The 27,170-nt window shown below is 39.1% G+C and overlaps 2 protein-coding genes and 1 long non-coding RNA gene across 9 annotated transcripts in view; 1 reads left to right on the forward strand and 2 right to left on the reverse strand.

Moving 5' to 3' along the window:
- Positions 1-27,170, forward strand: part of LOC101886704 (zinc finger protein) — an 846,922-nt gene that overhangs the window by 783,238 nt on the left and 36,514 nt on the right. The window contains exons 1-8 of one of the 3 annotated variants that reach the window (XR_015942478.1): positions 3,901-3,930; positions 4,489-4,638; positions 10,386-13,159; positions 13,428-14,517; positions 15,482-15,655; positions 15,698-17,088; positions 17,332-17,466; positions 18,128-18,249. Coding sequence is in view for 2 of the 3 variants with exons in the window: in XM_087249134.1 (XP_087105260.1) it covers positions 4,554-4,638 (85 nt within the window). In the remaining variant the exon portion in view is untranslated. Of the gene's footprint in view, positions 1-3,900; positions 3,931-4,488; positions 4,639-10,385; positions 13,160-13,427; positions 14,518-15,481; positions 15,656-15,697; positions 17,089-17,331; positions 17,467-18,127; positions 18,250-27,170 lie in introns of those variants that run through there. The other 2 variants (XM_087249135.1, XM_087249134.1) reach the window with 2 other exon arrangements.
- Positions 1-27,170, reverse strand: part of LOC147844817 (uncharacterized) — a 532,816-nt gene that overhangs the window by 304,392 nt on the left and 201,254 nt on the right. The window lies entirely within an intron of this gene.
- Positions 1-27,170, reverse strand: part of LOC137489479 (NACHT, LRR and PYD domains-containing protein 3-like) — a 275,187-nt gene that overhangs the window by 238,023 nt on the left and 9,994 nt on the right. The window contains exons 7-13 of one of the 5 annotated variants that reach the window (XR_015481757.1): positions 24,255-24,428; positions 23,982-24,155; positions 23,669-23,842; positions 21,507-21,680; positions 20,633-20,679; positions 19,441-20,260; positions 10,969-11,153 (exon numbers count right to left, since the gene is read on the reverse strand). Coding sequence is in view for 2 of the 5 variants with exons in the window: in NM_001444295.1 (NP_001431224.1) it covers positions 19,734-20,260; positions 20,633-20,679; positions 21,507-21,680; positions 23,669-23,842; positions 23,982-24,155; positions 24,255-24,428 (1,270 nt within the window). In the remaining 3 variants the exon portion in view is untranslated. Of the gene's footprint in view, positions 1-10,819; positions 11,154-19,078; positions 20,261-20,632; positions 20,680-21,506; positions 21,681-23,668; positions 23,843-23,981; positions 24,156-24,254; positions 24,429-27,170 lie in introns of those variants that run through there. The other 4 variants (XR_015942023.1, XR_015481758.1, NM_001444295.1 and 1 more) reach the window with 4 other exon arrangements.

Raw genomic sequence — 27,170 nt, forward strand, 5'->3', positions numbered from 1 at the left:
GCACATCTGATCATTTCTGGAAGCTGATTCCAGCAGCGAGGGGCGTGGTGGCTAAAAGCCGATTCACCCTGCTTTGACTAAACTCTTGGAACTTCTAGTTTATATGATCCTAATGATCTGAGTGATCTGTTAGGTTTGTATTCAGTGAGCATATCTGTGATGTATTTAGGCCCTAGGCCATTTAGTGATTTATAGACCAGTAATAATACTTTAAAATCTATTCTGAATGTAACTGGCAGCCAGTGTAAAGACCTGAGGACAGGTGTGATGTGCTCTGATTTTCTGGTTCTGGTTAGAATTCTGGCTGCAGCGTTCTGGATGAGCTGCAACTGTCTGACTGTCTTTTTAGGAAGACCAGTGAGGAGTCCATTACAGTAATCCACCCTGCTGCTGATAAAAGCATGAACAAGTTTTTCTAAATCTTCACTAGAAACAAAGCATCTGATTTTTGCTATGTTTTTGAGATGATAGTGTGCTGATTTACTGACTGCTTTGACATGACTGTTGAAACTCAGATCTGACTCAAGAGTCACACCAAGATTCTTGACCTTATTTTTTGTCGTTTGACCTTTAGTGCCAAGGTACGCATTAACCTTGAGAACCTCATCCCTGTTCCCAAACACAATCATTTCAGTTTTCTCTTTGTTTAACTGAAGAAAGTTTTGGCACATCCAATTGCTCATTTCATCAATGCATTGGCAGAGGGTGTCAATGGGGCTGTAGTCATTAGGCAGTAAGGCTAGGCAGAGTGTCATCAGCATAGCTGTGGTAGGAGATTTGGTTCTTTCTCATTATTTGGCTTAGAGGGAGCATGTAAAGGTTGAACAGGAGAGGTGCCAGAATCTAGTCTTGTGGGACTCCACACGTCATGGGTGTCCACCTCGACCTATGGTCACCTATACTGACATGGTAACCTCTACCTTCAAGGTAAGATCTAAACCATTTGAGGACCGTGCCAGATAGCCCAACCCAGTTTTCCAGCCTATCCAGAAGTATGCTGTGATCGACAGTGTCAAATGCAGCACAGAGATCCAACAATACCAGCACTGTTATTTTACCTGAATCTGTATTTAGACGTATATTATTGATTATCTTTATAAGAGCGCTCTCTGTACTGTGATGTGCTCTGAACCCCGATTGAAAATTGTCTAAACACCCCCTGAAGTTTAAGAACTTGTTAACCTGGTTAAAAACAACTTTTTCAATGATTTTGCCAATGAAAGGGAGATTTGAGATTGCCCTGTAATTGCTCAATAGGGTGTTATCCAGCTTGCTCTTCTTCAAGAGGGGTTTAACAACTGCAGTTTTAAGTGAGGTTGGAAAAATCCCTGATAGAAGTGAAGCAATTACCACTTTTAGAAGATCCATTTCTAACCAGGTAAACACCGTTTTGAAGAATGATGTGGGGAGCGTGTCAAGACTGCAGGTTGATGTTTTCATAGCTTGCACAGTCTCTTCTAAGATTTTGCCGTTAATTGCCATGAAATCAGACATAATGTCTGATTTCTTAAGTTGTGGTTGAGCTTGTTTGATATCGACACAACTTGGTTGATTGGATGAGTTGATTGCCTTTCTGATATTATTAATCTTATCAGTGAAGAAATGAGCAAACTCATTACATTTGCTTTCAGAGAGGAGCTCACTTGGAATCCGACTGGGGGGGGGGGGGGGGGGGGGGGTTGTGAGTCTCTCTATCGTTGCAAAGAGTGTACGAGCATTATTTAAGTTGCTGTTTATAAGGCTTGAAAAGAAAGTCTGTCTAGCAGTGTTTAGTTCCATATTAAAAGCATGAAGACTGTCTTTATAGATGTTATAATGGACTACTAGTTTCGTCTTTCTCCACATACGCTCAGCTTTTCTGCACTGTCTTTTCATCATTTGTACTCTCGGTGACCTTGTCCAAGATCCCTTTTGCCTGCCAGTCAACTTCTTGACTTTAAAAGGAGCAACGTCATTTATGATTATCTTAATTTTAGAGCTAAACAAATCAAGGAGAGAATCAACAGAATCTGCAGATATGCTTGGTGCTAGCGATATGGCCTTCATAAACTGCTCACTGGTGTTCTCATTTATGCATCTCTTTCTGACAGAGACAGATCTGTCTTTAATAGCTGGAGTGATCAATATATCAAAGAAGATACAGAAATGATCAGATAGTGCCACATCCTTAACAACAGTTGATGAAATGTGTAAACCCTTAGTTATAAGTAGATCAAGAGTGTGTCCACGATTGTGTGTGTGTCCTTGAACATGCTGAGTCAGATCAAAAGTGTTAAAAACAGTCATCAGTTCTTTTACAGCATTGATTTCTGGATTATCAATGTGAATATTAAAATCCCCAGCAATACTAAAATAATCAAATTCAGAGGTTTAATATTGATAACAGCTCTGTAAAATCCTCAATAAAAGCTGAAGAATATTTTGGAGGTCTGTAGATAATGATCAGTAAGATGCGTGGAGATCCTTTTAGTGCTATACTCAGATATTCAAAAGACAGATAGTCACCAAATGACACTTGTTTACATTTATACACATCTTTAAACAGGGCAGCGATGCCTCCACCTCTCCTATTAGCTCTGCAAACACTCAAAAAGTCAAAGTTTAAAGGAGCTGCTTCATACAGAACTGCTGCGCTACAACTGTCATCTAGCCAAGTTTCATTTAAAAGCATAAAATCAAGGCAATTTGTGTTGATAAAATCATTGACTAAAAGTGACTTATTATTGAGTGATCTGATGTTTAAAAGCGCTAACTTAACAGTTTTAGTCGTTTTCACTACAGAAGTCTCAGATATACATTTAATAGACACCAGATTTGAATTATTTGCTTTACGGCCAAAAGAAGTCTTTGGTTTTCTGTCACGTAACACAACACATATCTGCTTAGAGAAAGCTACAGACACACTGGGTTCCTGCTTGTTCTGAAAACATTTGATAAAGACACTGTTATCTAAGCAGGCCCCCGACACACATCAGTGAGAGCTCTTGTGTTCACCAGCTGAAGATGGGGCGTTGTTGTTTGGGCCCTGGCGGTGTGGCAGAAATCAGAGGGCTCTTCCAGGTGGGCTCATAGGTGGTTGTGGAGCAGGCCGCTTTTTGGTTGGTAACTGGGGGCTTGCGACAATGTAGTGCTGTTGTGTCAAGCTCTGATCTGTCCTCTCTTGTTCACTGCCTATTTTGACTTGTGTCTGCTGTGGATCTCTGAAGCTGGATTATCCGTTGAATTAGTTTCTTCCTCTGACTGCTTTCTCCATACCAACAACTACGACTGGTCTTCAGCTGCGCTCCCCGGTCTGCTGTATTCTCCAGTCCAGAGCTTCACTGCCCATTGTCTGAATTTTAATTTATATATTTATTAATATATATATTTACATTTTAATGATTTCTTGTTTACTTTTCTTGTTTGTTTACCCTTTAGTTTGATTTTTTATATATATACTATTATAATATATAATACTATATTAAAAATATATATATATAATACTATTTTACTCAAAGTAAAGAGGACTATTGAACAACGTACGTGTATTAAGTGTCTTAATGAAGGTTTAATTTATTAAATAGCATAATTTCACTTCATTCTTAGTATACATCACTATATATTTTTTTATTTGTGGCTGTTGTTTCTTGCTCGGACTTACCGGATTTATTTTTGTTAATTACTGTCATATAAAGAAACTGTTACAGGGAAGTTATTTTGTTTCTATTCATAGTTTTATTTATTTTAAACAGGACATTTTTATTGCTTTGTTAATTTTTAACAGGATAAAATGCCCAAACGCAGAGAAAAACTATATATAATAAGTCAGGACTCATGACTAAGAGTAAGTAGCAAAAAAGTAAAAAAAAAAAAAAAAAGACTTTTATTTTGACGTGACTTGTGACATCATAAGACTGCGCCGCTCTCGCGCTGTGATTCAACTGGAGAAAGGTTTGTTTTAAAGCGTTTAGCCTTATATAAAGCGATTGATTAAAGTTTCAGTGTTTTCATTCAGTGCTAAATTATGTACCTGTTGACAATATTATTTTAACCCTTATACAACGTAGTACTATTTACTAAAACTCACAGTAATGAGGTCTATTTTTTGAAGATAGGATAAACTTTTTGTTTCGGAGAGGAAATTTGTCTTGTGCAAAAAAGTGCTATAAACAGAAAATAAGATAAATAAAACAAACAAAACAATTAAGAAGATACTTGAATAAAGTAACAATGTGTAATAAGTGTTTTAATGAAAGTTTAATTGATTGAATAGTGTAATGTCATTCCATTATAAATATACATTACTATATATAAGAAATGGAGTACTAGTTTTAAACAGCTCATTTGTGGCTATTGTTCCTTGATCAGACTTATCTGATTTCTGTTTGTTAATGACTCTCATATAAAGAAACTGTTGAAGCAAGTGTTGAAGAGAAGTTATTTTGTTTCTGTTCATTGTTTTATTTATTTTAAACAGGACATTTTTATTGTTTTGTTCATTTTAAACAGGATAAAGTGTCCAAACACAGAGAAAAACTCCTGCTGAAGCGACTGATCTCCACACTTTTATAAAGATGGCGTTTATTAAAGAGGAGAGTGAAGATGTGAAGATTGAAGAAACATTCACAGTCAAACAGGAAGATCCACAGGAACAAACAGGTTAGTTTTAATTCTCAAAAACCAACTCAGTCATTTGATCCTCATTCAGATATATTTTAATAATAAGAATACTAAATTAAATCCATCTTGCAGCCCTGAGTGTGCTGCCTAGTTCTTCGAAATGCACATAAGCACTCATTGAAAGACAGGAATGAGTTTCTTTCTTGTTACTTGTTCTCATGTCTTTTGTCATTATTTTATGTATTATTAGTCTCCCATTTTCTCTACCTTCTTAAAGTTGATGCTTTTCTTGTTCTCCTACTGTTTGTAAGGTGTCCTTGAGCACTAAAAACGTCCTTGGGCACTAATGTCGTTTTGAAATTATTATTGCACAAATCCTTATATTTGCTCGTCACACTCACTATACAAATTTATCAGACTTACTGAAAATGGAAAGGATTGGAAGGACATTTGCTGTGCTCTATCATTAATAGAGAAAAGGAGACTCTGTGCTATATTGACTTTGTATCCAGAAGCATTTGCAAATTCTGAAATTATTGTAAAAGCTTTTGGAATACATGTGTCTGGATTTGACAGAAAAAGAAGATCATCCACTTATAGCAGGAACTTATGTTCGTGTCGCTCTCTGAAAATTCCTTGCAATTCCTTCCTTAATACGGTTGCAGGAGGTTCGATGGCAATGTCAAAGAACAAAGGGTAGCCCTGTCTGGTTGTTCTAGAGAGTGGAAAGCCTTTAGAATTTATATTATTTGTTTGAATGGATGCTTGGGGCCTGGAATATAAAATTTTAACTAAGGAACAGAATCCAGGATCAAAACCAATTTTTTTAAGTGCTGTAAATAAATATATCTACTCTATCAAATGCCCTATGGGCATCTAAGGAAATTAGGACCTCTGGATTAGTATTATTTTTTGGTGAATAAATAATATTTAAATAAGCGATGAAGGTTGTAAAATGACTGTCTCCCAACAGTAAAACCAGTTTGATCTGGGTGATTTATCTTTCTCATGACTGACTCCACTCTGATTGCCAGCACTTTAGCCAGGATCTTATAATCACAGCAGAGTAAGGTGATCGGAAGATAAGATTCACATTTAAGTGAATCCTTAACCTTTTTAAGAAGTACTGTTAAAACAGCCGATGTCATGGAGGGGGTGGGGGTGTGATTCCGAAACAAGAGCTTCAGCAAATACCTTGCACAACAGGGGTGTTCGCTTGGCAATAAACTTCTTAAAAACTCGGACGGGAAGCCATTAGGGTCTGGTGCTTTTCCGGTTTTCAATTTTGTGATTGCATTTTTAACTACACAAGGTGTTATATGTCCTTCTAATGCCAACTGATCTGAATCACAGAGGGATGGTAATTCTAAATAATTAAAAAAAGCTCTCAATATGTTCAATTTTGTTTACCTCAGAGCTGTAAAGAGTTTTATAGAAGTTTTTTAATTGATCATTAATTCCCTGTTGATCAGTAATAATGCTGCCATCATCCTTACTAACTGCTGCTGTAACACCAGCTGCTGAGGAGTTTTTCAGTTGATAACACAATAACCTGCCAGCTCATTTCCCATGTTGACAATGAATCTGGCGTGATCTTATGTGGAGATCCGCTGCATTTTCGTCTGTCAAGGAGTCATATTGCGCTTGCAGAAGAAGTTTATTCTTATGGAGCTCTTTGGAAGTTGATGTTGAGAGTAGCTGATCAATTGTATTAATTTTATTCATAATCTCTAAGCCGTTTTGACTTTCTTTTATTTACACTAGCTTGATATGAAATAATCTGTCCTCATATTTGCTTTCAGAGTATTTTATAAGATGCTTTAATTTATCTCTGGGGATTTGTTTGTCTCAAGGAAGAAATCAATTTGAGCATCAATAAATTTGACAAAATTGTCATCTGCCAAGAGTCTCGAGTTAAACCGCCAGATTACATTGCCTGGAAAACATAGCTTTGGTGAGACTGGACAATGGTCCGTAATAACAATACTACCATACTCTACTGCTGACATTAGGGGAAGTAACTGCTTGTCTAGGGGAAAATGGTCAATCCTGTAATAGGTTTGATGCACAGGTAAACAGAAGGAAAATTGCTTGGAAGATGGATATTTAAATCTCCTGGGGTCACTTACACCATATGTCAGAAGGAAGGAGTTGATACATTGTGCTGGCTGACTTAATGAATTACTCGAAGAGCTGGAGCGGTCCAAAATAGGGTGCAAAACTTAATTTAAATTGTATGTGTCAAGACTAGACAAAATTGAAAATAAATCACTTAAAAATTGTACATTGTCCCAATTAGGAGCATACACATTGGCCAGGACCACAGACATGTTAAAAAGTTTACCTTGGATTATTACATTTCTGCCATTTTTATCCTACACATTTGACTCCATAACAAACTGTACATTCCTATGTATGAGTACAGCAACGCCCCTACTAAATTTTGCAAAGTTAGAATGATATATTTGTGTATAGCCTCCTCTATTAAGTTTAGAATATTCTTTTTTTTCAACAGATGTGTCTCCTGTAAATATAACATTTCAGATTTTTAATAATTAAGATATACAAACAACCTGTTTCGTTTCACTGGATGATTTAGCCCCTGCACATTCCAACTGGTATAGTTTGTCTTTACTCCACCCATTTTATGGAGGGCTGTCAAAAACATTTATCAGAAGCATCCAAAAGGTATCTGTGGGTTTTGTATGTAGGGGGGTGTATGGGGGAAAGAGAGGAAAGAGAAAAAAGGGGTGATCGCACATACACCTATAAACACGAAACAACACAATATTGAAACAAAAACAAAACTACCCTATTATTGACAAAATATACTTGAGAACTAGAAATAACAACAACGAACATGTGCTATAGTGGTAATTTAAAAGTTAACCGAAGAGTGACATTAACATTTGTATCTTCTTTGACAGCCCAGTGTACTGTCGTGATTGCCTTTATTTCAATGTCTTTCTTCAAAATATCCTCTTTTCGGAAAAGTAGTGGCATTTAATCACGAAGGTTCGTGGCGGTTCCTTGTCGTCCACTGGTTTGCTGTGTAGAGTGCAGTGTGCCTGGTCCAGAAGTGGAGTCTTCTTGGGGTTCAGGGTATCTTTTAGGACGCCAGCTACAAATTCCGTTACACGTCTGCGTTGCTCCCGTCCTTCTTTAACTCCCGTAATGTGGAGATTTGAGCGGTGAGACCTTTCCTCAAGATACTTGCTTCGGTCTTTTAGCAAAGTCAGAGTCAGAGTAACTGTCTGAAGCTGGTCAATTTGATTGCAAAGTTCATTTGACTGTGCAATGGCCTTTTCTGCAGTTTTAGCAATCAAATAATCTTTTAGTGCATCAATAGTTTGAAGGACCGCACTGTTGTCATTTGCTGGAGCCGTCTCTTTCTTAGATGCAGCTTGCACTTTGGGGTTAGCATTAGCATGGGGGCTAGTAGCGGATTCCACCTCAATACGGTTGCTTTGGCCTTTTTTCATCCTGATTCAATTCGGATTACGCTCAGAACAGCTAGACTCCGACATTTAAACACTAATTTTCCAGTATAGTTTGGATTTCCGGTAATAGTATTTAGGATAAGAGCAATATTAAATGAAATTTTAAGTTTCACATGAGAATTTCAACAGTTTGCATCTTTATATGGCCCTGCCATGTCCAAAACAAACAATATAACAATAATTACAATGAAACGCAAGACCGTCAGCCAGTGGCGGTTCTAGACCACAGTAACTGGGGGGGCTGGGCAGGGGCGACTTCTACTTTTAGGGGGCACACTTTAACATACATCACAAACTGTTTAAACAATTATTCGAAGTCATTTTTATGCATCACTCTGCAGTCTTCATAAATATTCATTCATTAATTTTCTTTTCGGCTTAGTCCCTTTATTAATCTGGGGTCACCACAGCGGAACAAACCACAAACTTATCCTGCATATGTTTTACGCAGCGGATGCCCTTCCAGCTGCAACCAATCGCTGGGAAACAACCATACATTCATACACCACAGACAATTTAGCTTAACCAGTTCACCTATACCACATGTTTTTGGACTGTGGGGGAAACCCTCGCCAACACGGGGAGAACATGCAAACTCCACACAGAAATGCCAATGGACCCAGCCAGGGCTTGAACCAGAGACTTTCTTGCTGTGAGGCGATTGTGCTACCCACCGCGCCACTGTGCTGCCCTGTTTTCATAAATAAGCTAATTAAATAACTTAAACTCAAAATAATCTTCCATGTTCATTTATTTTGTAAACTTTGTATTGTAGGATAACACATTTAAAACATTCCAGTACATCAAGGCACATTTTTACACCTGCAAACTTTAACAGATGCAGTTAAAGTCCATTTTTTCCCCCTCCCATTAATTTAAAATTGTGTTTCCCAAGTGATCTAAATTAATCCAAGGAGATTTTCACAATATTTCCTATAAAACACAAATAATTCTTCTGGAGTCATAATAAGTCTTATTTCTTATAGTTTTTTTTCTTGAATAAAAGCAGTTTTAATAAAAATAAATAAATAAAAATAAGTCAGTGTTATTAGCTTTCTTAAGAAATATTTACTGTATATTTTACTGATTGTCTACACAACAAACCAGTTATATAATAACTTGACTAATTATTCCAACTTTCATAGTTAACATAACCTAATTAATCTTTAAATTACACTTTAATGTGAATCAAAGACTGTAGAGTACTTAAAGGGACTTTATGTTTGCTTTATACATACTTTCGCTCTTTGTTTCTCACGGCCAATCGTTAAATTTACACTGCTCGTCTCGGCAGTTTCTCTTCTTGTTTCCTGCAATGCAAAAGTTCAGTCAACTTCTCTTTCTTTCACACACCACATAATGCTGCCCTCTTCAACTCTCCTCCTCCTCCTTTATTCTCTCACCCATTTCCTTTTTGCCGTCTTATGGGTGTAGACCAATTAAACAATGTTGACTGTCGTTACAGAAAACACCAACTATCATAAATGCATGATTATATGCTGTCATGGCTTTGCAATAAAAAAATTGTTATAATAGAGGCCAATGGAGAAAAAACAGCCATGAATATAATGAAAAGGGAGTAAATTTGCCCAGAGTGTATAGATTTTTTTTTTTCAAAGCATTTTCCCAGAATATGTTAAAATAAGATGTCCCCTAAATATCAGTTCGTTTTCTGAAACACAGAGAAAGCTTTGGCCAAATTTAGCTTTAAAATCCCCTAGAATGGATGAAACTGACCCAACAGCACACAATGAGAAATGTGCACATTCCAGCCTTTATGCAGATGCTGTACAGGTATGTCTCATGTCTGCGAGGCAAATATTCAGCTTTTACCCCAGAACTTTTTTTCTGATACGTTGACCAGTCAGGCACCGAATGAACAAGTATTCCCTGTCTGCTATACAAATTTTAGAAAAACATTTTGTTTTAAAAATAGCCGTTTACAGCTTTCAAATTTGTGTCTTATCCATATGACCAAAATGGCTTTTATGATCAATTATGTAAGAAACTCTGAAAACTGGACTGACAGTTTCAATTCACTATAACTTCTGTTAAGCGGCTTTGACACAATTTACATTGTAAAAGCATTAGATAAATAAAGATGAATCGAATCTGCTTAAATGTGGACACATTAATGGACCAAACAAAATATGATCTGGTTTATTTTACATTCGCCATGCATCAAAATTACAGTGTGTGTAGCCAATGTTTCCAGTGTCTTTTCACTTTTCAGCTTTTGATGAGAGTTTTAAGACTTAATGAAAACTAATGTTTTATTTATTTCAGAACTAATTGAAGAGAATAAGGGGAGGAAAGAGGAGAAACATCATGTCAAAATTGAGGAAAAAACTAATTTACAGACTGATGGCATTTTGAAATGGAGAGACCAGAATCGTTTCACCTGCACTCAGTGTGGAAAGAGTTTTGGAAGAAAAGGGGATTTTTTTAAGATTCACATGAGGATCCACACTGGAGAGAAACCATTCACATGCACTCAGTGTGGGAAGAGTTTCAGCCGATCATCACACCTTAATGAACACATGAAGATCCACACTAGAGAGAGACCATTCACTTGCACTCAATGTGGGAAGGGTTTCACCCTATCATCACACCCTAATCGACACAAGAAGATCCACACTAGAGAGAAACCCTTCACTTGCACCCAGTGTGGAAAGACTTTTAACTACTCATCATGCCTTAATGAACACATGAGGATCCACACTGGAGAGAAACCATTCACATGCACTCAGTGTGGGAAGAGTTTCAGCCGATCATCACACCTTAATGAACACATGATTCATACTGGAGAGAAACCATTCACATGCACTCTATGTGGGAAGAGTTTTGGAAGAAATTTCGATCTTAAGACTCACATGACAATCCACACTGAAGAGAACACATTCACATGCACTCAATGTGGAAAGAGTTTCAGCCGATCATCACACCTTAATGAACACATGAAGATTCACACTAGAGAGAGACCATTCACATGCACTCAATGTGGGAAGGGTTTCACCCTATCATCACACCCTAATCGACACAAGAAGATCCACACTAGAGAGAAACCCTTCACTTGAACCCAGTGTGGAAAGACTTTTAACTGCTCATCATGCCTTAATAAACACATGAGGGTCCACACTGGAGAGAACACATTCACATGCACTCAGTGTGGGAAGAGTTTTGGAAGAAAATAGGATCTTAAGATTCACATGAGGATCCACACTGGAGAGAAACCATTCACATGCACTCAATGTGGGAAGGGTTTCAGCCGATAATCACACCTTAATCGACACATGATGATCCACACTGGAGAGAAACCATTCACTTGCACTTAAGCCGCGGTCACACTGGACTTTTCTCCCCATAGATTTCCTTTCATAAGCACGGAATGGGTCAGACCACAAACCAAGTTTGTGTGTTAAGTTTCGCAGTTCACTGCGTTGCAAAGTTTAAGCTTGGTGAACTCTGACCCGCGAAATCTCAACACTTGACTGTGAGACCAATTAAAGATACAAACATGACCTCTATGGACAGAAATGTAAAATATGTACCAATCGCTCACTATTTTATGTCTAATCATCTTGTTTAATCCCGCCCCTTTTCGCAGCGCCAAACAACACAATTTTGCATGCTCAAACTCTAGTGTGACCGCAGCTTCGGTGTGGGATGAGTTTCAACAACTCCTCAGACCTTAATAAACACATAAAGACCCACACTGGAGATAAACCATTCACATGCACTCCGTGTGGGAAGAGTTTCAACCAATCAGCAAACCTTAGTGAACACATGAAGATCCACAGTGGTGTGAAAAAGTATATGTGCTTGAGTGTGAGAAGACTTTTATTACAAAATTGAAACTGCACCAGACGTTTCACACTTGAGAGACCGTACAAGTGTTCACACTGTGACAAGAGGTTTAATCAGTTACCACCTCTGAAAACAGAAGAAGATTCACACTGGAGAGAAACCGTACAGATCTGATGAGTGTCTACAGAATTGGACAAAAGTTGCAGACATGACATGAATGCAGCAAAACATTTTCTCATGTGCACAGGATGTTTCGTGTCTGAATAATGTTTGAAAAGGCTGAGTGACGGTATACTGTTTTCCAACACTCCTACACTGCAGTAGGTGGGGTTGTAAATGTGTTGTGCTCCTCAAGTTTACTGTAAACTCAATGATGGCGGCTGAAAGAATAGTTTCATAAACATCTGGCAAACAGCACCTCTGCGGATTAAAATCTCTCTTTGCAAGTGATTGTACAGGTGCAGATACATCTGTACTCCACTCTCCAGTGTATTCATGTAGCTAGTGTTGTTTTGGATGATGTTCTCTGTCTGACTCCCTGAATGAGTAGCTTCACTGGGAAAACACCGCACATCAAAGAAGGTGGAGCTCCAGGACAGTTAGTTTGCATATACCAGGGCCTCAAGTTTAGAAAACCCATTCAATTGTCCTATGTTGCATCTTTTATTTGTAAAGTTTCTTTACTTCTAGGATCAGGATTCTTTCTAGTTTACTACATTTACTTTTTTGAGTAGAATACAAACTTGATGAATATTTGATGATTTAGGCAGAGCGACTGGTATTAAAGAGCATATTGGTTAAAAAACTGTTTAAAAAAAAAAGGTAGAATCGTTTGTGAAAATACTCTATAATACCATAAAATATCATATTAAAATGTTTTACAAACTGCAAAAGCACAAATTTTTAAGAAAATGTGTCTGTTTTCCTACTTCCGAAAAGTCCGCTTTTGTGCCCGGTGACATCAGAAGAGTGACTTATGTAACAGGTATGCGTTGTTTACAGTGGGGCAGAGGAGCTAACAGCAGAAATGGTTGTTAGTTTTGGTGTAATTTATCATCATCGTGCTATTTTATGACGTTTATGGGAACTGCACAAACTACAGTCTGTCAACATATCAAGTCCACAAGTTTCATGTTGCTATTTTGGTTCATGAAATGGGATGAATCCGAAGACTGATAGTAGACGCGAAAACGGCGAGAAACACTCCTGGATCAGTCGGAGATGCAGCTCGATGAAAACAAGAGCTGTACACAGTAAGACAACTCGTTTTTCATTTATGTTTGTCAACTTTTAAGTCAATGAGCATGATTGAGTAATTTGAAGCAACTCAATGTGTTTACTTTGGAGTAGACTAGCACTGCTGCTAGCTTGTATTGTTAAGCATATTAAATATACTTTTTTAAAGTGTGTAAAAATGTTAACATATGATAAGATGGCTAGTAGCATCAGTTTGCTAGTATAATAAATGTCTTGTATAGTTACAGCATTGTGACTTTGTTTGCTTTTTGGTGTGTTTATTAGACTTTGGGAGACATGCTGACGCGGAGCTGAAGGCTTTCCACGGGCTTCTCGCTCAACTGTGCTTCATTGTAGGCTCACGGAGTAACTTCAACTAAGGTAAAGTTGATTTTATATTCGCACATTTGTTTAGTGACAGCTTGTGTGACACACTCTTAGTATTGTTTACCATAGTACTTTGAACATAATGACTGAAATCACACATAAATATGAATTAAAAACAACATTAGCACATAAATGGAAAAAAAAAACTAATTTAGAGGTCTTTAGAATTGCGTACAAAGACAGTATGTCCAGCTATATAAGGGCTCTAAAATCTGCCAGGGCCGAGCACCTGCGCAAACTGATAGAAAATAATCATAACAATTTTTATTTAACACCATTGCTAAATTAACAAATAACTGATCAACTATGGAACAAAATGTTCCACCGCAAATAAGTAGTGATGACTTCATGAATTTTTTTCAGTGATAAAATAGAAGGCTTATACTCCAAATCCTGTAAATATTTCACTGAGTCATAATAATAATAATAACCTACATTGCTTCAAAATCATAGAACAGGAAGAGCTAGATAAAATTATAAATAGCTCTTAACCAGCTACGTGTATGCTGGATTCAATTCCAACAAAATTACTGAAAGAGCTGCTACCTGCTATAGGAGAACCTCTTCTTAACATTATCAACTCTGCTTTATCTATAGGCCATGTTCCAAACTCTTACAAGCTAGCTGTTATTAAGCCTATTATTAAGAAACCGCAACTAGACACCAACAACTTAGCTAACTATAGGCCTATTTCAAATCTTACATTTATGTCTAAAATACTAGAAAAAGTTGTTTCCACTCAATTATGCTCTTTTCTGCAGACGAACAATATTTTTGAAGTGTTTTAGTCAGGTTTCAGGGCTCATCACAGTACAGAAACCGCATTAGTGAAAATAACCAAAGATTTACTCTTAGCTGTTGACCAAGGATGCATCTCGCTATTAGTTTTACTCTATCTTAGTGCGGCATTTGACACCATTGACCACAATATCCTCATAAATCGCTTAAAGTCTACAGGTGTCCAGGGACAGGCTCTACAATGGTTTAAGTCAGGGGTTTTCAAAGTGTGAGGCGCGCCTCCCCTGGGGGGCGCCAGAGCATGTCAGGGGAGGCGCGGGAAAAAATATAATATAATAAAAATATAATTATTAAGTTTAATTATTGTATGTATTTTTTATTATATTTAAACGTTTATTATATGCCTGCTAATACAATGGGTCGGTTTCTGAGACCCACCCCGATTCAAAGCTGTAATGAAGTTCACGGCCCTTTGGCCGCCGGGAAGGAGGCGGAGAACCGAAGCAGTTTTAAAGTGATTTATTAATGACAGTGACGGCAGCTCCGTCTAAACCAAAACAAACGGACGGCAGATCCTCACGGAGACTGCCGTCAAACTGAAAGCAAAAGTAAAATATGTCCGGGTCCGGTCCTCTCTCGGCTTCCTCTGCCCTTGTTCCTCCTTTTATGATCCAGAGCTCCTTCCGTGGGATCTGAGGCAGGTGCTTACGCGGTGGCCTCACTCCGTTCCCACGGCGCTCGGCCACGCCCCCTCGCCACAAAAGCCTTCAAGTTCAGGGCTTAAACCCAAAAGACGACGATATGATGATCAGTATTTGAGTTTATGATTTGCGTGGACAGGACCAGCTGATGAACCACGACCTTTATGTGTAGTTTGTCAAAATATTTTGGCTAATGACAGCATGAGACCCACTAAACTTCCACTGTTTTGACTGGGATGGACAGTTCTATTCATATTGAACCATCATCCTAGTTTTAAAAACGTTATATTAAAATACTTGTTATTACTCTGTAAATAATTGCACTTTTATGCAAATGATGATAAAAGTGAGTTAACAGTCTGGCATCTGTCTGTGTCTTTATATATACTGTGTGTGTGTGTGTGTGTGTGTGCGCGTGCGTGCGTGCGTGTTTGGGAGGAGGGGGGCGCCAATGGATAAGTTGTGTCAAAAGGGAGGCCCACTGTCTTAGACTTTGAAAAACCCTGGTTTAAGTCATACTTAACTGACCATTACCAGTTTGTGAATATTAATGGACAGCCTTCACAAGTCAGCCCAGTAAAGTATGGGGTGCCTTAAGGATCAGTTTTAGGCCCTTTGCTGTTTATAATTGACATGCTACCTCTGGGAGACATTATTAGAAGACATGGGATCAGCTTTCACTGCTATGCAGATGATACTCAATTATATATTTCAACTATACCTGACGAGACGTCTGAACTGTCTAAACTAACTGAGTGTATCAAAGACTGGATGACCAACAAATTTCTTCTCTTAAACTCTGACAAAACAGAATTATTACTTATTGGGCCTAAATCTTGCACACAGCAGATCTCGCAACTCAATTTACAATTAGAGGGATACAAAGTTAGCTTTAGCTCTACTATAAAAGATCTGGGTGTCATATTAGACAGCAATCTAACTTTTGAAAACCATATATCCCATGTCACAAAAACTGCCTTCTTTCATCTGAGAAATATCGCTAAATTACGAAATATGCTATCCATCTCAGATGCAGAAAAGCTAGTCCATGCTTTTATGACTTCAAGGCTGGATTACTGTAATGCTCTATTTGCTGGCTGCCCAGCATCCTCTATTAACAAACTTCAATTAGTACAAAATGCAGCAGCCAGAGTTCTGACCAGGTCTAGAAAATATGATCATATCACACCAATTTTATCCTCCTTACACTGGCTGCCTGTTGAGTTTCGTATTGAATTTAAAATATTACTTCTCACCTATAAAGCTCTAAATAATCGAGCTCCTGTTTATCTAACCAACCTTCTGTCTCGCTACAATCCAGCTCGCTCTTTAAGATCTCAAATTCAGGGCTTCTGGTAGTACCTAAAGTAGCAAAGTCGAGTAAAGGAGATCGAGCCTTCTCTTTCATGGCTCCTACACTCTGGAATAGCCTTCCTGATAACATCCGAGGCTCAGACACACTCTCCCAGTTCAAAACTAGATTAAAGACCTATCTGTTTAGTAAAGCATACACTCAATGCAGCACTTAGCGGGTTTCCACAGAAGTTTCTGCATCTTGCTTATATACACTATGAACAGCAGCTACGCTAATTTTTCTCCTTTTTCTCCATTTCCACCTGGTGATACTCATCCCGAGGTCCTCAGATTATGCAGAGTCACTGATTGGACCCAAGACCAGCGACGAGATGATCCCAAGGTTTCCATATCCGGGACCAGGCCGTATCCTGAGCTGCTGCTGCGCTGTTGGTCATGGGGGAGTGGAGAGTATGAGACTGATTACAGTGACGCTCCAGGGACAGACGAGTCTTCACTGAGGCCATCTTCCAGCCTCCACTGCTGAGACTGCAGCTCTGCACAAGACTTTTGGCCAGCGGAGAAATTAAAATGGTCGTGCCCAACTGATTCTGGTTCTCTCTAGGTTTTTTTTCTTCACTCTCCTATAGGTGGTTTTTTTCCCCTCTCTGCTGTCGCCACTGGCTCGCATGGTTCAGGATCTGAAAAGCTACGCATCGATGAATTTGCTCTACAGTGTTTGGACTCTCGGTAATGATTTTAAACCACACTGAACTGAGCTAAACTGAACTGAACTTAAACACTAAAAACTGAACTACCCTGATCCAGTGAGAGGGTGCTCGCTGCAGAGCCATTTGAGGAGAGGTGAGCTCCAGAGAGGGGGAGCATGAGCTGTCGCTCCTCCTCCTGTAAGCTGTTTTAATGCGTACACCAACCCCACCCCTAACCCTACCCCCAGTGACATCACTCATAGAAGAAGTGCAAAAAAGGTGGAGCTCAAGCTTAAGCTCCCCCTCTCTGGAGCTCACCTCTCCTCAAATGGCTCTGCAGCGAGCACCACTTGGATCCAGTTACTATGACCATTTACGTTAAGCTGCTTTGACACAATCTACATTGTAAAAGCGCTATACAAATAAAGCTGAATTGAATTTAATCAAATATTATACACACGGGCGTAAATCCCGGGGGGGACGGGGGGGGGACATGCCCCCCCCACCCCCCAACCCCCCCCCCCCCAAAAAAAAAACTATTAAAAAAAAAAGTGAAAAAAAAAATATCTAGCTAAAATAATTGTCTAAGTAGAAAGAAAACCGCATTTATCATTTAAAATGCATTTAGAAACAGTTGAGTTCCCCCTCCCCTTCCTCTGAGTGGTTCGGTCCACTCTGTGCTTTCCCTCATCCCACCTACTCTCTCACACACACGTCGAGTGTGTGGCTGCGGCTTAGATAATGTTGAATTTTAGTTAGTAAGTAGGGGGTTTTATCCACCTTAAATAAAGCGATTCTCTTCAATGTAGTTAATACAGACTCGTTCATAAATTAGTTGCGGCAAAAATGCTGATTAAAGATGTAATTGTCCATGAATCTGCTGTATTAGCGTTAAGTTAACTTGTTGCTAACCCTAAAGCCGTTCATCCTGCATTGTTTCATTTGTGACGACTTGGCATAATGTTAACTTAACATTAACGACCACAATTAGCATATTGTTCAGTTGTGTATTTGCTATAGAGCACTGTGCACACTAACCCCACTTTATTTTTTTATAATCAGTTTCTATTCTGCTTAAAGTGACTCAATTAATTTTTTTGAATGTTTTCAGATTTCACAGGCTCACTGAATTACAATATGATCTGTCATTTTAAAGTTTTAAAGTTAGTTATTATGAGTATGGGAAATGTCTTTTCCTGCATTTATTCTGCTCCAGGAGTCAGACTGTTGACTGTAAACAACACAACAAACAGTGCAATAAATAGTTTTGAAGAAAAATTTGCTGTCGTTGAACCTGAGAAAACTTTGACAATAATCATAATGACGTAGTCTCCATGCTATACTAATAATTATGATGAAACCATTTTTAACTGTGGGAACATATCTTTATTAGTACAGTTCGGCTGTATTATTTGTGTCCCCTTCAAAAAAATGTTTGAAAGAAATTTTATATTTATTGTCCCCCCCTACTGTTAAATCAGATTTACGCCCATGATTATACAGGAGCAGAATGTGGGAGATTATTAGCATTGTTTTTAAGATTGTTTAACTCTTGTTTTACTTAATAAAGCTTAAAGCTCCAAATTTACCTGCACATTTAGCTTCATTACAATCAGAGACAGTTTAAGAGCAGCAGTCTTGTGTGTTTAAGACTTTATTTCAGCTCTAATAACTTGTTTTAAAATGCTCAATCACACTCAATCTTCAGTATTCTGAGAGGCAACAAGTCATAACTCTGCATTGTAATACTGTCAAGGCTTTACATGAGTAAATAATTGTGAATAATATGTGTGTGTGTGTGTGTGGTCTTGGTTATAGAAGAAAAACTGCTGAAACACTCATCAGAATCTCAAAGTAATAGTGTCATCAAGTGTGTTAGTGATGGAGAAAACTCAACATGTAATGGAGATTTAACTCTACTGTTGGTGTATTTGTGTGTCTTATGATGATCAAACTCTACATTAAGGTGTCGTTAATGTTAATTCAGAACAGTAAATGAATCTTGTAGAGCATTTATGAATCCTAGTTACTGACTCGTAATGAATGAGAGTGATCAGACATTTACTGAAGCATTATTAATGCACAGTTGTGCTGGTGAACATCAGTTAATGCACTGAGAGTCAACAAGAACTAACAGAGAACAACTTTATTGTCATCAACTAACATGAACAGATCAATAAATACTGGAATAAATGTGTTTTTATTGTTCAGTTCAAGTCAAATCATGAAGAAGAAGAAGATCAGAAGAGCAGAAACAAACGTCACACTTCATTTCTCCTTTATTCATTGAGCTGCTGGATTTCTCTACAGTTGATTCAAGATTTGACAGAGATTCAGACATTTCCATGTTCATCATCACATTCTAATATCAGCAGTGGATTTGACATTGACTTTTATTATTTGTGCTCAAACAACAGAGAAACAATGAAGAAGATCAATCTGTAGACAAGACTGAGCTGATCTGAACACAGCAGCATCCTGGAGGACACTTCATCAACAACAATGATGACACTGATGAAGACTGAGACGCACACACACACTCACACACACACACACACAAGCACACGCACGCACGCACACACACACAAACAGACTCTCACACACACACATGCACGCGCTCTCACACACGCACGCGGACACACACACAGACACAAATACAGACTTTCTCTCTCACACACACACAAATACAGACTCTCTCTCACACACGCACACTGCTGCTGACTGTTCCTGCAGAGGATTCTGGGTAAATCATTCGTCAGTCTTCAGCTCAGTTTCACTGATGATCCAGGATAAACAGTAAACCCAGGGCAGAGCGGCTCAGTGAATGTGGTCTGGACTGTGTGGATGAGGCTCATTGTGTCTCTATAGATGTTGTAGAAGATCAGAGTTCCTGCACTGTGATCCACAAACACTCCTATTCTCCTGCTGAACGGCTTTACTGGGAGAGCAGTGTCTGTGTTATTGTGTCTGAATATGAATCTGGAGGAAGAGCAGCTCAAACTCCAGGACTGAGCATTATATCCAAACAAACACTCAACACCTCCTCCCTTCCTCCTGATGCTCTTATATGACACTGATATATATACACCAGCATCTCCACTCCAGTCAATCTCCCAGTAACAGCGTCCACACACACTCTCTCTGCACAACACCTGCTGATGAACATCAAATCTGTCTGGATGATCAGGATACGGCTGATTCTCACTCACACACTTCACCTCTCTGTTCTCCTCAGACAGAATGAGTTCAGTGTGTGCTGTGTTTGGATCCAGAGTGAGGAAACAGACATCTGAACACAAGAACACACACATTTACAACCACAGCTGTGTGTGTGTGAGAGAGAGAGAGAGGTATGTGTGTGAGCTTGAGAGAGAGGAAGTGTGTGTGTGTGTGACACATGCCTGCGTGCCTGTCTGTGTGTGTGTGTGTGTTTGTCTGTGTGAAGAGTGTGTGTGTGTGTGTGTGTGTGAGAGAGACAGAGAGTGTGTGTGTGTTGTTTGTGTGTCCACATGTGTGTGTTTGTGCGTGCGTGTTTGTGTGTGTGTGTTTGTGTGAGAGTGTGTTTATGCGTGTGAGTGTGTGTGTGTGCGCATATGTTTGTGTGTTTGTGCGTGTGTGCATATGTGTGTGTGTGTGTGTGTGTGTGTGTGTTTAGTCCTACATTTGCGTGGTCCTGCTGTAATCCTCGTGTGTCCTCCATGATCCAGACTGTAAACACACACAGATGGAGAGAATGAGCTGTTTAGTTTCCCCCTCAGCTAATAAGCTAAAGCTAGCACTGAGCTGCTCAGCTACACGCTCCAAACTCTTGAGCTAAAACACACAACACTTGTTGGTTGAGCCGGGATGCACAATGAATGTAACACAGTGCGTTCTGTTCCTCTGCTGTTGGTGAAGCGAGCGCAGATACTGCTCATGTTGATGGAGACACCCTGCTGCAACATTCATTTATTACAGTGATCACACTTAGCTTTGCCATCGTTCTTCAGCACATGCAGCCTTTGAGCACATGTTGCAGTCCATCTCTAAACTATGTTCAGATTATTAAAGCTGCTCGCCAGCGCCCAACTTCCTGACAGATTAGCAAGTGAAAAATACACATGTGTGCACAGAGAAGAGGAATCCAGATGTTGATTTTAGAACAAGAGTCTGAACATTAATCCAAGTGTCTGATTCCAGAATCTGAATCCATCTTCAATCCCCAACCCTATTCCTGACCTGATATTGTAGGATTCTTCAGCAGAAATGGAGGAAGAAGTTTCTCTGCTCAGCTCAAATGCTGAAACTGTACAGTGTGTCCCTCTTAATGTCACTGTAACTGAGCCAATACACTCCAACATTTACAGAGGAGATTCATTTCACACTCAATGATTTGCTCTTCATAGACATGACTGTAATACTCTACAAGCTGTATCTTCTGTCTGTCCTCACCCCATAACCCTCACAGAAAACTGAAGCTGATCACAAAAGAGCTTTCTAGTGTCTTTTTAAAGCCATTCAGTGTAAAAGCACAAGGCCAGTGCTGCTTCACCTACTTGAGTTTGTCCAGTGTGTAGTTTGGATCCTCCAGTTGTTCAGAGAGCAGCTTGACTCCTGAATCTCCTGGATGATTGTAGCTCAGATCCAGCTCTCTCAGGTGTGAGGGGTTTGAAGTCAGAGCTGAAGACAGAAAACCACAGCCTTCCTCTGTCACCATACAGCCAGACAATCTACAAACACAGCAATAGTCCACATCACACAGTTGGACAATCACACATCTCTTTGTGTTGTGAAGATGCTGACTGCTGTTTCTGCTCATGTCAACAGCAGTGATGAAAACACACATCCTGATCAGCTCTCCTTATTGATCGAGCCCTCGCATCAGCAAACACACACACTCAACAAGGACTCGACATCATCTGTAGAAGTGTACAGAGCAAAGACATTGTTCATAATACACCACATCAAGCTGTAAAGTCTGCTGTGAGGAAGAAGACACACTTGAGCTCAGAAGATCATCTTAAAGTCATGTATAAAACACAACAGGAAATGAGCTGATTTTATCATTTATATTGTGATTCTGTAGTGGACTAAAACAAAACAAGCTCAGACAAACACAAACCCGCTCTCTTAATGTGTTCATCACCTGCCCCACAGTCACATTCACACTGATGGTCCATTAGGGGACTTTTATTCTGTCAGGAGAGAAACACCTGATCAATATTCATGACTGCTGACTCTCCTTCACATTCAGCCTTTACCAGATATTGTTTTAGATGAGCGAGTAATCAGGATTATTTCAGACACTTTATCATGAGAATTTTATTTGTTTTCAAGAAACTGAAACTGCACAAATATGAAAGCAGCTTAAACCTTCAGCAGGACACAAAACAGCGAAATTTAACAGGGATTAAAACTGGTATAATGTTTATTTTTTGTTCTTGTTGTGGTTCACTTTCACACGGAAATGTTAAATGTTGAAATCCACAGACAGACACAACCTTTTAAATTTTTCAAAAAGTGAACTAAGACTGCAACTATTTGGGAAATCTATATTAAAGGTCTTCAAATATGATTTAAATTTAAAGTAATTGTTTTAACAGAACGAATTATTAAACAGATTTATTTATGACAATCATATTTTAGTCACCAAACATATTCAGAAATTGAAAGATAATACAATTAAATTCAAGCAAAATACTGCAAAAAAAAAAAAAAAAAAAAAAACTACAAAATTTCAGCTAATTTTTCCATTGTTTTGCTTGTCTTGTTTTTTTTTTCCTTTTTTAGTTTGTATTTAATATTTTTCTATAACATAAATCTGGGTGAACTAGTTTTTGGACTGCTATCTTAAGTTATTTTGTTAGATGAGCTCTAGATTCAGCTAATCTATTGTATATCCGCAAATGTAATACTTTAGAGCTTCCTATTAAAATATGAATTTAAAAGAGAGATTAGTGAGGGGTGTACTTATATATGCTGAGCACTGTATATTGTTCACCCAGAGTGTTTACATGGTCACACAGTAGTAATACAACAAGCATTTAGTTTGGGCTAGCTTCTGCAGATGGACATTGCTGTACACTGCCCTTGATGGGTGAGTGGGGGAGTGTCTGTTCTCTCTCCAAGTGTAAATTATTCATGAGCATTGTCACTCACACATACAGCTGAAATCACACAAATCAATCTTAACAAAATGTAAACCATTGTAATGTTTTCTTTAAATGAGAGAACAGAATAATTTTCACATAATTGTGCAGTAAATATTCTAGCCTACAGGACTGCTTACTCTAAAGTCTTGTTCAGGCACATTCAGTTTGGTTTTTGTACCTTATTTCAGCTACATTTTTTCTCTAAAACCTACTAACCACACATAATATTTGTTTTTAAAAACACAAGCATGTACATCTATATTTCTCACATATTATTGTAGCTCAGTTTGTGCTGAATACAAGTAAAACACATGTTGGCCAGTACTGTGTAATAAGTAGCTGAAATAAGCACAGATGTCAGGGCATGTCAAAACATCTCAGGGACCCCAAAATCACCTCAGACCTGTGAGGGTTAACTACAGGTATAGCATGAGCAGTGTGAAACATCATTACTGATAAATTCCTGTTATCTGGGTTTATTATCACCCAGGGTTAACATGTTCAAGCATGAAAAGCTCTAATATGAAACTTGTTTACTAGTTATTTTAGAGTGGAGAATCATTTACCTCAGTGTCTCCAGTTTACAGTTCACAGTCTTCAGTCCATCAGAGAGCTTCTTCACTCCTGAATCCTGCAGGTCATTGTTACTCAGGTCCAGCTCTCTCAGCACACAGTTTGAGGATTGTAGAACTGAAGACAAACTCTCACAGCACTGAACAGTGAGATTACACATGGCCATTCTGAGAAAGAAGAACACAGGTTACTAAAAACCACACTGTTAATGTGATCTGTCTGATGTAACAAAAAAACAAAACAAAAAAGATCAATCAAATAATCAATCAATCAATCAATCAATCAATTAGGTGTTTAAACTCAGACCTCAGTGTCTCCAGTTTACAGTTTGGAGTCTTCAGTCCATCAGAGAGAAGCTTCACTCCTGAATCCTGCAGGTCATTGTTACTCAGGTCCAGCTCTCTCAGGACACAGTTTGAGGATTGTAGAGCTGAAAACAAACTCTCACAGGACTGAGCAGTGAGTTTACATATCACCAATCTGAGAAAGAAGACAGATTACATTTACAGTGTGACTTTTAGTAATTCATCTGATGTAAAATAAAAAACAAATCAATTAATGGGTTGCTCTAACTCAGACCTCAGTGTGTCCAGTTTACAGTTTGGACTCTTCAGCCCATCAGAGAGCTTCTTCACTCCTGAATCCTGCAGGTCATTGTTACTCAGGTCCAGCTCTCGCAGGACACAGTTTGAGGATTGTAGAGCTGAAGACAAACTCTCACAGGACTGATCAGTGAGATTACAGCTCTGTAGTCTGTGTAGAGGACAAGCACAATATTTATGTGGTCATCTGGGACCTCATTGATTAACAATGCTTGCTCATAAAAAGGACACCAGCTTTCCCCCTTATGGTTGTATGTACTAACAGTAGTGTAACACAATATACCGCTATTATAAAAGTATAGCGATACCCTAGCACTCAAAATGATACGATTCAGAATTTTTTAGTACCAGTACTTGTCAGGGTTTTGGATGGGAAATGGGGAAAAAGGAGTGAGGACTCAAATGCAGGGAAATGGGAATTTACTACATAATAAAAATAAAATAAAATGCAAAATAAACTACCTCGAGGGGAAAAACATTAACAAAACAAATACATGCACATACAAACAGGACTGGGCAGGCTGGCAAGGATGAGGACTGGAAACACGACAGGACAAGACTTCAAACAACGACATGTGATGACGAACTGGCACAGGACAGCAAACTAAAGGGGTTTATAAACTGTAGGAAATTAACACACAACAGATGAATAAAATTAACTAATAATGGGTAAACAAGTGGGGTTGGACTTAACAATAGACGGCAGAGCGCATGACAGACAAGCCATGTGCTCACATAAAGAGGACAAGAACATGCAGCCAATGAGAGTACTCATTAACCGCACGTTCCAGACAACACAAGCACAACACTGAAGCACACAACAAAAGCACGTGACCACAATGTAAACACATAGCCACATGCTTTGACAGACGCAAGACACGAGCACACGATGAATGAAAACACTCACCATGCGCTCACACACGCAGCGTGCATGCTTCATCCCAGCGCCGACCAAAACCGAAACCAACTGGATTGAGACGCTGGGAATGAAACACCACGCTGCAGACAGACGAAAACACAAACACGAGTACAAGAGCGCGCACATCTGAGGCACGAGACACATGAGGCACATGAGAAACAGGACGAGACTGAGCTAGTGTCCGAGCTCTGCCACCAAAACAAGAATTTACAAGACCAGAGTGGCAGAACCCTGACAGTACTTTTAAGTGACAGCTGTAGTTGTGAGTGCTTGTCAATAGGGGGCAGTGTGGGAGCTGTGCGCTTCTTCTATGACAGGGGTTTTAAACTCGTGGCCCAATATTCATGGAACGATAGTTTGTGGCCCCAGCCTTCATTTGAAAGTTTAATGTTTGATATGTATGACACTTTATAGTTTTGTTTGTTGAGCTGAACAAGCCCACCAATCACGGTGGGGTATATGGCTCTCGGGGGCGGGACATTAGCTCAACTTGATGCAGACCGAGAAACATTTTCCAATGAGTGAAAGTTACAGCAGCGTTGCCATGGAGTGTTTTCCACTGTTCCTACTGGCTGCCTTGTTTCTATTGGGCACATGCGGCAATCATCCCAGTGCGCTTCATTCACAACACTTCAAAAAAAGTTGCGTAAGTTGTGTAAGGATTCTGTTCTGGGAAATGTCAGATATTTGTATAAGGGCTGCAACAACTAATCAATTAAATCTATAAAAATCGATTACTCAAAGCTTTGGCAGTGAATATCATATTCAAATTTTATAGTTGATTAGTTTTTGCATGTCACGGGAACATTCGCACACTGATAGAGTCTCTCTCGCGCCATTATACAGAGTTTGGTACCTCATAGATAGGGATGAGGAGGAAGGGAGTTCAACAGCAGGTGTGTTGGCTGGTGCTGAGCCAGAGAAAGACGTGTCATATCATCACAATTATGTGAAGTTTTTCAAACTAATTTCGAGAGGTGCACGTGATATGATTGACTGCTGTCCTCCCATCTACACTCATTAGTTAGCCAATCAGATCTATCCTAACTCACTATAAGTAGTGTTGTAAACTTCTAAGAGCCCAAAAAAACAGGGAGAATCTTTCGGTTGTCTTCAAAGCAGAATCCTTTTTAATAAGAAGAACTCAGCGTGGCTGTGGCGTCATCGAAAGCAAACTCTAAACTCCACAGCAAACATTACACATTTTATAGCATGAAGGTGGGGTCAGTCATGGTGGGGACAGTCAAACAAAGCATGCAAATGAAGTCTGGTTGTCTGCAGGGTGCCATGTCTTCTCCAGGTCTGATCTCATCAGTATAAAAGTACATCATTACAACAATGTGCAAATGATGTTCTGGAGACAGAGAAGACAATAGATACAGCCATGCTGTGAAACCGATAATTGCATCACTTTGGCTTAGCCTGTAGTCAGCAAGGCAAAGGTTAAATGTCCCTCCTAGCTGGCATGTCAATGAAATTATATAATTAAAAACCAAAGAATACAACTTTTCAGTTATACGTAAATTATTGTTCATTTGGAATTAGATGATAGAAATTTATATTTCCACAGTAGCCTAGCTAGATTTACTCCCTTATCTTCGTTTTCCGAAGAAGCTAACGACAGGTCCGCTCCAGCTCCTCCGAAAGTTAATCATGGACAAACCGTGATCCTCCACATCTCCTACTATTTTTCAACTACAATACCACACCACCATTACCACCATCGTCAGCATCTACGAAAATGACAATAACAATAACAACAGCGATGGTGGCGGAGATCACAACAGCATCAGTGCAGCTACAGAAAAGAAAGAAAGCTCCGCGCTCCCTGAAACACCAGCCCCATCTCAACAACACCCAGCCCAGCCTGGAAGTCAGCTCGAGACAGAGGCTCCAGTAAGAGGCCGAAGGCCTATCCACTCTAGCCAGATCACAATGCAATCCCTATATCCGCTATGTACCTTCTCCAGCATC

Source organism: Danio rerio, chromosome 4 (genome assembly GCF_052040795.2).
Source record: "Danio rerio strain M-AB ecotype USA chromosome 4, GRCz13ab, whole genome shotgun sequence".
Taxonomy (NCBI): Eukaryota; Metazoa; Chordata; class Actinopteri; order Cypriniformes; family Danionidae; genus Danio; species Danio rerio.